The sequence below is a fragment of the Neolamprologus brichardi genome, chromosome 10 (assembly GCF_056152115.1).
Source record: "Neolamprologus brichardi isolate AB-2024 chromosome 10, ASM5615211v1, whole genome shotgun sequence".
NCBI lineage: Eukaryota > Metazoa > Chordata > Actinopteri > Cichliformes > Cichlidae > Neolamprologus > Neolamprologus brichardi.
The window spans coordinates 26320194-26332825 of NC_142113.1; the positions used below are offsets into that span (position 1 = coordinate 26320194).

Consider the following 12632-nt stretch of genomic DNA (forward strand, 5'->3'; position numbering starts at 1 on the left):
GAAATCTTAGGATGTTATCTGCAAGATGTAACATCTCTAAATTTTTAAAATCAGTCAGCTTTTTGTTTGGGTTTTTTTTATTTTGTTTTTTTAGATTTCAGTGGCACGGTCTTTATCATTAGCCTGAAGTTGTGTGACATATTATTCTACAGCTGAATGCATGTTACTTTTATAGACTATGAACTGGTTAGAAACAAAATGACGAAGATCTTTAAAAAGTTGATTAACGTTTTCACCGAATACCACAGAAAGCTTCATTTCTTCTTTCCCTGAGTTTACATACAAATTAGTTCAAATGCCATTTTAAACCTGTGAGACATTGTGAACATGTTCTTTTGCCTTCAGAATCTATTTAATTTTGTAAAAGCTGGTATTTATTTTGACATTTTGTGAAGCAAAAACAGCCCCCTATGATTAACTGTTTAAAGGTCAGAGAGGGTATACTGTCTGTACCTGTATTCTTGATGAAGCCTTCTACATGTTTTTATTACTGATTTGACAGTCTTGAAGTTCTTGTATATACTTTAGCGTATACATGTTAAGGCGAGGGAGCATAAACAATCATAGCTACAAAAAAATACAGGTGAACATTTGAGGTTTGTGTCTCCTTTTGGAAATATTACTGTAAAGAGCATTTTGAGGATTCCTCCTATTAAAAAAAAATGCTGAGAGTGGTTTTGCACATTTTGAATTTCACTGCCAGGCTGGAGCTTTTCATAAACATAAAATGTGCATTGTATGCCCCCTGTAGGCCACAAAAGAGAAGGGCAGACTGAAAAATACTGTTCATGGAGAGAATATCAAGTGATTTTTTTTTCCCCAAGGAAGAAGAGGACATGGTAAATACAAGTTAATTTAATTGTCTAGAATTCAGATTAATTTTGCATTTTAAAATGAGGATCAGAAAAAAGTTAATTTAGAAAATGATCTCCAGTACAATACCAAAATATTCAAGTCATGTTACTGAGAAAGTGTGCTTTTTTTTTTTCTCTGACTGAAATTAGTTTCTCCCACATTTTCTGTAGATATTAAATTTCACTTTGTTGGAACTGAGAGTGAGCTTGATTTTTACTCGTTTGTTATTTTACAAATGGTCTCACCTTATCGTGTTAGGTAGGGTGAGAAGCTTGACGAGGAGTTTGGCATAGAGACGACATTCCTGTGCATTAAAAGGTGCTGTTGTAAGGGCTCCTAGGTGAGGTATTTAGGGGATGTCATATTGAGGCAGCGCTGGAGAGACTGTATCTTTTGGCTGGCTTGGGAACACATGGGGTCACCCTGGAAGAGCGGGAGGAGGTGGCCGAGGAGAGGGTCTACTGCCCCCGCAAACCTGGACAAGTGGCACAGCATGAATGTATGGGTGTTTTTTTTTTTGTTTGTTTGTTTTTTTATAGCTGACACAACTAATGGAAGTATGTGACTGTTTAAAGCCACCATCAGTGCTCCTTTAGTTTATCAATGCTAAATCACAAACTATAGGTGAGTCAGTGTTCCCTGTGTATAAATGGTTAAAGAGTGGAGTCATAAAGAAAAATTATTTTATTATTTATTATTTTTTTGTTAGCTAGACATTTGCAATATATAAGTCAAGGCAGAATACACAAAGTCTCAAAGGTAACATATTTACATACACAGAATTATGTATACATGTATAGGGTTTATAGGCCTATGTTTAGCCCTAGATTGACAACCAAGTAAGGAATGTCACACAACATTCTTGTGTACTAGCCAAATATGTGGATTGTTAACATACCTTTGTGTGCTTAGTCTGATACCACTCAGAGTCACTCTGGGTTTTGGTTTCTTTTTTCCACATCGCTGGTGCCGCATTGGAGTACATGGTGCAGTACCAAGACCAGAGAAGAGAATGTGTTCAGATGGTTAATGCCAGAGGAACACAAACTCTAAGGGTGAAAAGAATAGTAAAGAATTTAAAGGGCGTACATTAGACATGGGGATTTTTGTTTTTAAATAGTAAGTATTGACCTCATAGAAGCTAAAATGACCTCAACCTGACAAATTAAAGCTGTGAACTGGCACATATGCGCTTAACATTAGTGCTATAAACAGGTTATGTATAAACGCAAGTAAAATCTTGAGTAAAGTCTAAACTGCAAACTCAAAATGGTTATTTGAGATGCTCTTAAGTATACCTTAGTGAAACCAGTCACTGCAATCCTGGTATATGGAAGACCAATGGAAATGTGCAAAAAAGAACTGTGTGTGTGTGTGTGTGTGTGTGTGTGTGTGTGAGAGAGAGAGAGAGAGAGAGATTCTGCAGATAAGTGCTTGGTAGTGATGTGTATGAAGTGTGTGGTGTCATTCCAGTCACTGTGTGTTCAGGAGTGTGATGTCTTGGGGGAATAAACTGTTCCGCAGTCTGGCAGCGAGGGCCTGGAAGGCACTTTCCAGAAGGCACCGGGGTGAAGAGTGTGTTTGAGGGGTGTGTGGGGGTCCTCCACAATGCTGGTGGCTTTGCAGATGGAGCGGGTGCTAAAAGTGTCTGTGATGAAGGGAAGAGAGGCTCCAATGATCTTCTCAAATGCTCGTTGTAGGGTATTGCAATCGGATATGGTGCAGTTACCATACCAGACAGTGATGCAGCTGCTTAGGACGCTCTCGATAGTCCCTCTCTAGAACGTGGTGAGCATGGATGGAGGGAGATGGGCTTTTCTCAGCTTCCGCAGGAAGTAGAGACGCTGTTGGGCCTTCTTAGTTATGGAGCTGGTGTTGAGGGACCAGGAGTGGTTCTCGGCCAGGTGGGCACCAAGGAATTTGGTGGTCTTGACGACCTCCACAGAGGATCCACCGATGTTAAGTGGACAGTGATCTCTCTGTGCTCTCAATCATCTCCTTTGTTTTGTCAACATTCAGAGACAGGTTGTTGATTCTACACCAGTCCGTTAGCTGCTGCACCTCCTCTGTATGCTGACACAGTCGTGTCATCGGCGAACTTGATGTGGTTTGAACTGTGCATTGCTGCATTGCTCCACAGTTGTCTGTGGGGCAGTAAAGAAAAACACCTGATGGAAGTCAGTGATTTTTCCTAGTGGAAAAAGAGATACCGGTACCGGTAAACAGAAAATAAAAAATGACCTAAAAATTGAACTCTGTGCTACACCACAGGTAATATGTACTGCAAACTATGAATGATTGCCTTACCTGAAGGTCCTTTCTGAAAGGGTGTTCTATAACTAAGCAAATATAGAGTCCTTGATGACAACCCATGTTTAAAGCTCTATGTATGAGCATGGGTCTCTTTTTACTGAATCTCAAATTCTCTCTTTGCTCTAAATGTTGGACCGAATTCTAAAATGACACAAAAATGTTTCACGTTTCTCTTTTTGAAATCTGTTTTTAAATCAAAGCCAGCGTCCTTCAGTAGTCTTTGCGCAGCCGGCTTAATGGTTCTCTGAATCCTGGACAGAGTTCTGTTTCTCCTACAAGACTTGAGTCTTTCAAAGGTTAAGTGCTTCAAAATATGCACAATGTCCTCCACTGCTGAGCAGAGGCATGCTCGCTGCTTCATAGAGAGCATTGCACTAGTCTTAGATATGGGCTAAACTTCACTTGGTGACACTCATCTAAACAAATGATTTCAAGCAGAATTTACATTTCAGGAGTCCAAGAATTCCTGTTTGCTCACCATATTCATCGTCACTGTTTAGCATTTTTATCAAACTGTTAAGAGTGATGATTTACACACAAAAATCTCTCTGGCCTTAAATACCGTGGATCGTTCAAGCCATGCAAAATGCTAAAAAAGTGCACTATCATATTGATATTGCACGTTGGAGATATTTTACTTTTTTTGCTGTCTCGTGCTGTTCAGGATGTCTCTTTGGCTTGCTAATCAGTCACAGTCAATCACAGTTATTTCATAATACTGGCAACTGCAAGTTCCCAGCTAGCAGGAAATCCTCCCACAGCGCTGAAGACGTTCTCACGGCCTTCTCAAGAAATGTTCAAAGAATATCTGAAGGACGTAAAATAAAGTTCCTTACAAAGGTTTGTCTAAGACATTATGTTTTTGACAGCAGTAGTCTGAAGATGTTTTTACTATTAGCATGTAGCACAGCAGGAATGCTTCACAAAACAACACAGTGTGACCTGTTAGCTCAATAACACCTCCTCACATTACAAGACTGTTTTTTTTTTTTGAAGGAGGTTTGGACATTTCAGGCCTCAGTCTCATCCTGAGATTATCAGAACTAGTTTACCTGGTTGGGACAGGAGCAACAGGAGAGGAAAAGTTTGATTTTATTTATCTTTTTCTCAAGTACCATTTCCTCCTGTGGCCATTAGTCAAGTCACACGAGGTCAGTTCATTTCATTAGAGTGAAGATAAATCATTATTTTTCACAGTGCCTAAAAATGGACGTGGACATAAAAGACACAGAGAACTTTTTATTTTTATTTTTGGTAGCCTTCAGGGTGTTAATTACATCTTACAGCACAGGTCTCCATGTCCTCTGCAGTATCCATTTAAGAAGCAACAAACACAATGGAGGACGTTCTTTGATAAGAAACCGACACTTACTTACTGTACAATTAAACTACAAGTGCACTTTTTTTCTGTTCTGAAGAGAAAGAAACGACACATAACTGAGCAACGCTTTGGTCAGTCATATTTGGAATGTTGTTTTGAACATTTTTCTTTTTTCAAACATCGTCATTTGCCGTGCGGATTTCCGTTCATGGACCCGCACTTACCTTAAAACATTTAAAAAAACTGTAAACTGTAAACACCATATATCATGCTCGTTACATGCACTTTGTGACTGTTCATACGTGACTCGTCCTCCAAATATTTGGATGACACCCAACTCACATTTTAGCTTCACTACATTTCCAACAAAATATGTGCTTGTGTCATGACCTTTAGCAAAACAGCGTTTCATAAAAGGCAATAATTCTGTAAGGCAGAACTATATTTGGACAGTAACACATTCATATTTAAGCAATTTGTGCATCATCAGTATATACAGAATAGACACATTTGACATCTTTTACAAAGGATCCAAGGTCTTAACAGACAGTAAAAGCTATTTGAATAAAAAGGGGGGAAAAAAAGGTTTGAGGCATTTGTGAGATTTTGGCTGAAAAAAACACTAGAATGCAGCTTTTTTAAGACATACCAACAATAGATACTTAGTTTAACAATTCCCCTCCAGTCAGAACAGAGACACCACACAGCTGCTTGCAGTTTGTTGTATACCCCACTACAGGGGCAGGTTGAGGGTGAGCAATAAGGCCACCACATAATGCATGAGGTCTGGGGTTCAGTAGCATTTCATCAAACCTAAATCAAGTATTGACTTTGCTATACAAATCCAAATCTTTGGGTCTCTCACAGAATCCATCTGACAATTACACACAACTCGCGTTTTTGTTGGCAGTTACACTTTGCCTGTCATTATAGAGTTAAGCATGTAGGTGCAAAAAACTGCATCTTTCTATATCAGGATGGCTGTGGCTCAGAAGGTAGAGCAGGTTCTCTAATGATTAGAAAGTTGGTGGCTTGATTCCCAGCTCATACAGATTGTGTCCAAGTAGCACAGGGTAAGAAATAGCTTCCAGTGCATACATGTTATTCAGAAAGTGCTTTGTGGGTGAATGTGGCTTGTTTGAGTGTTCAGATATAAGTGCTGTAAAAATATTAAACCTTAACTTGGTACAACTAATTAAAAAAAGGTAAACTGACCAATTCCATGATTGACATTAAAGACCTTCTACAAACCTCTCTCTATAGTAGAATTTCTCCACTCTGGATTGAGACTCCTACCCCTTTCAGACACACACTCTTTAACTTGAGTCTGATGGCACCTAAATGTGTCATTTTCTAGTGAAGTAAAACCTTGGTCAATATGATAACCGCGTCACAGGATTATGAGCATCTCTTCCATCTTTGTGAGTAGCTCGGCTCATTATAATAACGTCACGTATACGACGATTAATATAATGATCCCTCCCACAAAATGGCATCTGCGTGGGAGGGATGGTACAGATGCATAAAGAAACATGTTTTTAGTAACAACGGTAGGAAAAGCTGAACATTCAAAAGTATCGTTACGCTTTGCATGACAAATACTGCACGCTATGGCTCTCTCTGTCACAGTTATGCCTAAATAAAGCTGAGCATAGAGACCAGTTTTCAGAGAAGACAATAATCAAACAAAAGCCACATTACATTATGGCAAATTACTTAAGGCAAGATGATAAACAAAGCTTAATCAGAACAATTTTTTTGAGAATTATTGGTTACTTTTATGCCATTAAGTGAGGACTTATAAGAGATTCCAAAAAAACGAGTCATTCTCAGACTGAACAAACATTGCAACAATGGAATCATCACCAGCTCCCAACCCTAACATGAAAACAGAGATATAGTAAGAATGGCACACAGAACTTAATAGCCCTTTTTTTCTGTAAACCTTTTAACTTGACCTTTCATCAGCACAGATTAAAGATTGAAAGCACAGAAAAAAGTCACTGCACAAATCCTACAATACAAGTTCACCATAAGAATAAATTAGCAGTCTGGGACACATTGGTTGTCGGCACTGCAACACTTTAAAGCTCGCTGCTGACATGTCCAAGGTATTAAAGGTGACCAGAATACATTTTAGAAAAGGGAGAGAGGGTTTGATAAATATATGAGACAAAGTGAAGTCATTAAAGCTGCCGTCATGTCTTCAGACGTTCTGGAGTCCTCTCTCGTGGCCGTCCAGCTGCACCTTAATCTTGTGCAGTTCTTCAATCTCCTGGTGGTGGCGCTCTGTCTTGTGGCGAACCAGAGAGCGATAGAAGTGAATGGTGAACACCACAAAAATCACCCCCACCGGGACCATGATGATGGTGGAGGCCAGAGCAGCCTGCCAGCCGGGGTTCTGCTGTGAGGGGGTGGTGGTTTCCAGAGGGGTGGCTGATGTGGTAGTTGTCTTTTTGATCTTGCCAGATTCTACAGGCAAGAACTTGATCCAGCAGAGGAGCACCACTTCTGCTAAAAACAACAGGATCCCCAAGGCCGTGGAGAAGCCCCAGGCCAGCTCGATGTAGTAGTGCATGCGTTCGTGAGGCGACTCACTGACGGAGTTGAGGTTGTGGATGTTGCTGACAGCTTCCACATTAGGAAGAATGCAGGTGCTGATCAGCAGAGCAAAGAGGTGCACTGCCACCAGGATGGTGGTGCACACACTGAAGGCGATGAGAAGCAGACGAGGGTAACTGTATTGAACTTCCAGCTGCACCTCAACCATGGCCACCTGAGACATTTAAACAGAGACGTATCCAAATTACTCTACATCCATGAGTACATCAAAGCACACCAACACAATGCAAACTATACTACGCAAAGAATTTCAGGCATTTTCTAACCCTTCTGTATGAGGTCCCATTAACTGTGGTCAGAAGTATTTAAGCCACTAAGAAAGAGCAGTTTTTTCGCAAATCTAAGCCTTCAGAAACTTTCTGGAATGTTAACTCTCAAGTCAGATAACAACCACCATGCTTCCAGGGCTGAAAAATAAAGCCAACAAACTGCAGTCCCTCAAATGGAGGCTTGAGTTGGCTTCAGCATGAATAAATATCTAACTCCAATGATCAGGGGTGTCAAGCATAAGGCAAGAGGGCCAGAATTGGCCCAGCAAAGACCCTGTCTGTGTGTGTGTGTGTGTGTGTGTGTGTGTGTGTGTGTGTGTGTGTGTGTGTGTGTGTGTGTGTGTATATATGTATATACACACACACAGGAAATGAAGCGGTTTATGAAATTTCAGTTTCTGGGTCAGTGTCAGATTCTGTTTCGAAGGCAATGTGTTTTGCTCTGTCTGCCTTATTCTCCATAGCAACAGCTACAAATGCTTCTTGATGAGCAAAAAAAAAAAAAATTACAATGGAGATAATAAAAAAGCAACTAAGTTAACTATATAGCTGTTACTTTGTGGAAAAATTGCTGTCCAAATTTGATCACAACAGAACAAAAGATGTGCTTCTCTGTCAAAAACTTAATTCATCAACTTTAACGATATATTTAATTTATATTGTCAGAAAAACCACTCATCCCATTAAGAATGCAAATGGACAGCACAAACATGACATTTAAAACCACTTCCTTCCTGCAGGTTAGTGGAGATTTTTCATATTAGACTACACTGACTAACCATTGCAAAGCCAGACAACAGTGCAGAGGTCCTGCTGGAGGCCTTCAGCTTGGCACGGCTCAGATAGAGTTTCCTCCACGACAGTGCCTGCACTGAGTGGTGGTTGGAGCTGACCAACTCCAGGTAACTACGTCGCACCCAGTCCCTGTAGTCCATCCCGCTGTTGTCTGGGGCATGCTCTGCGACCCCTAGGGCTGGAGAACCCATAGGCACATTCAGCTCACTGCTCATTTCACCTGGTGGATATGAAGCAGAGACAGGATCACATCAATGACCTGGTGTCTCAGATCCCATTACAGATTAAGATTAGAGATATGAGATTAATACACGTGGCATGTTTAAACGATAATAACATAAAAGTTTTGTTTTTTTTTTAAATCTCCTGCAAGAACCCTTTGACACGTACCACTTTTATGCAAAAAATGAAGCCACTTTAGCGTGATTCTTAGCTCTAAATATAGTCACAGCTCTTAACTGCTATTCTATCACATTACCATGAACTTTATTTTGAAAGCACTTCCTCAAATTAATCACCAAATTATGATTGATTGAGAAGCAGGAGACAGTGTTAACCTTCTGATCAGCGTACTGTGGGACATTGAACAAAACCAACATTTTTTTTAAGTGACTCATTTTGAAAACAGAAAACTTCCCTAGTGGTCACAGGAGATACGCATCAGATACAAAAATTTACATTTGGTGATGCTGCTGTGGACAATTGTAGCTCATAAATCATCAATCTGTGACATTCATATTTTTGACCATACAATATTCTGCAGCATTTATAGCCAAGATGGTTTACCAGCTCCTGCCCATATCTAGGTCTGTTTACATATTACAAAAAAAAAAAAAAAAAGATACATCATGGGTCCTTCAGTTTATTAACTGCGATGTTATCATAGTAACCCAATAAAGTTTATATATAAAGAAATGCTCGGTTGTGAATGTTTATCTTTGCTGTGTTTTCTCCTGACCATCAATCACAGGAGAACACTATCCAAATACTCCCAAAACTCTGTGTGTGTGTGAGTGTGAGAAAGAAGAGGGGGGCTGTCTCAACAATGTTTTGCACCAACAACCTATTGGCAAAGAGCCCGGGGAGCTAAAGGGAGGGAACAGGAAATCACTATTGTGGAAAAAAAGACAAAGTTAACGCATGAATACAAACAGCCATGCCATGAGTAAAAACACATGAAAAAAGCAAAGACTTAAGCATGTATATATATAAGCACATATCCACTGGCATATTCTAAAGTGATGCACTCAACAACAATATTCAACAAACTGCACAGCAGCAGTACGTCTATCTCCCTTCACGATGTGCAAGCACAGGCTGTGCAAACACAAACCACTGAATTTTACAGTTTGCACTTTAACCATTAATGCGTCAGTACTTATGATAGTTAGATATATAGATAGTGGTGCGCACTATCTCGCCCACTCTCTTTCTCTTCATCTATCTATATATACACACACAGACAAGTGCAAAACGGTGGCCCCATGATTTTGCAGGGGTAACACGTTTCAGCAGATGGGTGCACCTTTACGTCTCTATGTATATTTAGAACTCTGGTAAGTTGGCAGGATCCGTTTACAGAGTTTCGCTAACAGAAAGCTAAAATACCGCTGTTATTTCAGTCAGCGTTAAACAGTAAAAGCCGGAAGACATAATGCTAATACTTATGCAAAGAATCTGGTGCGCATTTTAGCCTGAGTCCATCTTCACCTGATATGAGCACCATAACAAAATTCAGAAAAAGCAGGTCTCTACCAGCTAGCTTATTTAGCTAGCCATTCTCAGCAAGTTCGCCTGTTCCTTAACTTTCCGTCTTACCTATCCGCCAAAGTGCCTTTGAATTACGGGTGCAAACTCCGACACAGTCCTCTCTCCACGTTGCCACCCGACAAATGAACGCTCTCCGGTCCGCTCCGGGTGTTTTAGTCAAACAACTTCCGCTCTTGGCTTGTAGTTGATCAATAAAAGTACCCCCGTTTCACTCCTGCATCTGAACCAGGTCCTCCAACTGCATTGCTCTCCTCCATACCCCGACAACCTGCGTGACACTTGCGCTTCAATTCCAAGTAAGTTCACCTGCCGCCTGGTTTCCTGGTTCGGATGGTGCGGTCCCAACAGAGTGCAGAACGGAAGCTGAGGAAAACTAAAGTCCTTAAAATAAAAGGTTTCCGCTTGGGCGTGTAACTTTCAAAATAAAAGCGGATTGAAGCCTCCCGGTGTCTCCTACAATACAAGGAAGACTGTTCAAAAAGCCCCTTTCATTGTTAATGCATAAAATAATTCCACATAAAACACTTAAAAACAATTAAAGAAAGTTTAACAGTGAATCCTGTTCCCAGCAACACAGCGTTATAAGCATAAATAGTTGTCTAGACTGGGTTTAGAAAAATAATGACTTGCACCATGTTTTGATTGTTTCTAGACCCAGCAATGCTTTGTCACAATCTCTGAAGTAGGCCTCTCACTGGGTTAATAAGATACATAAATTAAATAATGTTATTATACCTCTTAAAGTATGTAATAAGACCTGTAATGTTAATTTTAGATCAAACTCAAAAGTGCAACTAACTGTAACTGGTGGGTAAGATCATCCAGGGCTATTTTGGAGGTAATATCCTCTGTAAAGCTGACAGAGTGGTTATATCCCTCACACCACTGGCACTAGCAAAATGCCAGTATTTGGAAGTGCATTTACTGCTGTCAAAACTTTTTTTTTTTTAGATGCATCTATTTAAAGATTTTTCACCCAGGAGCCAGGCTCATGCTTGCCACTCATGTCAGTTTCCTGTGGCTGAAATATTGTATTGTATATTATGAGAAATCTTGCCTTATGCACAAAACTACTTACCTGTAGAGATCTTTTTTTGGTTGTTTTTGAAATTATATTTTAAGAGTAACTCTTGACAAATTGTCTATTTAATTTGCATACATGCTTTTGTTGTTGAATACCTATGTAGTTGCTGAAAGTAGTTGGTCATGCCTTTGCACCTGCTGTGAGAATTGCAAAACTCTTTACAAACAGAACAGTCATTGCTGTTTGTAAAGAGCAGTGTGTGTGCTGAAGTGGTCCCAGATATAACCCAGGAAACACTGGATTTCTATGCTCCTTTAAAAATGTTGCTGCATTCCTCAAATGATGAACTTCAGATGGAACAATAACACTACATGTCCTGAAAACTTCAAACAGCTGTAGACATATCAACAGCCCCCCTTGACATCCTTCAACAAGGCTGACTAGCGAAAATCAGATCTTAATCCACCTCGTGCCAACTCTGACTCTCAAGTATTATTGTCTTAATCTCAGTATAACTGCAGAGAGATCATAAATAGCAACAGATTTACACGTGGTCTAATCAGCAGATGAAATTAACTCATTGGGAGTAAAAGAAAAAGAAAAAATCCAACTAAATCTGGTATTATCCTAATGTAAAGAAATCTGTTAATAGGCCAATGAGAGGTAAGTGTGTCTGACTTCTGTAACATAACTGGTTCTTATTGTAGATTTACAGTACTGTGCAAAAGTCTGGAGCCCTTCTTATTTCATTCTATTTTTCCAGGAAAAATACGCGCTGTAGTTAAAAAAGCAAGCAAACATCAGTGAAAATACAATATTTGAGGACAAACATCGTTTATACAATTCTAACGAGCTTGAAAATCAATATTTGGTGTGACCACCTTTACTCTTCAGCAACTGGCTGTCTTAGGCAAGCTGTCCTGTACTTTTTTTTAAAGTAACTTCAGGAATTGTTCTCCAGGGGTTTTGAAGGAGATTCAAAGCTCTTCTTTGGATGCTGCCTGCATTTGTTCTGCTTTCTGTCAAGATGATCCCACACTGCTTCTGGACTCTGAGGAGGCCAATCCATGGCTGATAGTGTTCAATTGTGTCTTTTTTAACCAGGTAAGCATTTACTGCATCTGCGCAGTGTGTTTGCGATTACTGCCACGTTGAAGCTGTTGCTAGTCAGATACTTTCTAGATAATTTTGCATGGCAGATCAAAATGTGATGGTCCTTTTCTGTGTTCATAATTCCATCAATCTCCAACACCACTGGCTGAAATACCAAACCATGACAGAGCCTTGTCTTATATGCATAAAGACAACTAGTGCACAAGGCAACTTTAAAAAAAATACAATAAAGTATGACTCCTTGGAAGAAGCAGCCAGCCCGGAAATGGGTATTATCAATTATCTTCTGTGGATTAAAACACATGGTATATGTGCTATCCATCCAAAATAAGATGTTTACTATAATGCAAAAAAAAAAACATTGCTTCTCATTGATTTATTTTTCTTTAATACGTATTGGGGAACAGCCAAACTCCTTAAGACGGAGGCGGATTAATTCTGTTTGGGTGTTTGTGATGCTGCTTTGGTTTTGGGAAGGAACAACAGCTGGAACAGCTTCAAAGCCTGCCCACACAAGTCACAATAATAGTCTCAATAATAAGCACGCAGA

General features: G+C 39.8%; 1 protein-coding gene across 1 annotated transcript; it reads right to left on the reverse strand.

Annotated features, from left to right (window-relative positions):
- Positions 1-4401: 4401 nt before the first annotated feature.
- orai2 (ORAI calcium release-activated calcium modulator 2) lies at positions 4402-10289 on the reverse strand. The gene is made up of 3 exons (XM_006785083.2): positions 9994-10289; positions 8160-8395; positions 4402-7265 (listed from the first exon to the last, which is right to left on the reverse strand). Exons 2-3 carry the CDS (start codon positions 8388-8390, stop codon positions 6696-6698), a joined length of 801 nt encoding a protein of 266 aa, XP_006785146.1. The 5' UTR covers positions 8391-8395; positions 9994-10289; the 3' UTR covers positions 4402-6695.
- Positions 10290-12632: the final 2343 nt, after the last annotated feature.

Coding starts and splice junctions, on each gene's coding strand:
- orai2 (XM_006785083.2), bottom strand. CDS start 8,390: ATGAGCAGTGAGCTGAATGTGCCTATGGGTTCTCCAGCCCTAGGGGTC. Junction 7,266..8,159: donor TGTTGTCTGGCTTTGCAATG/GTTAGTCAGTGT, acceptor TAAATGTCTCAG/GTGGCCATGGTTGAGGTGCA.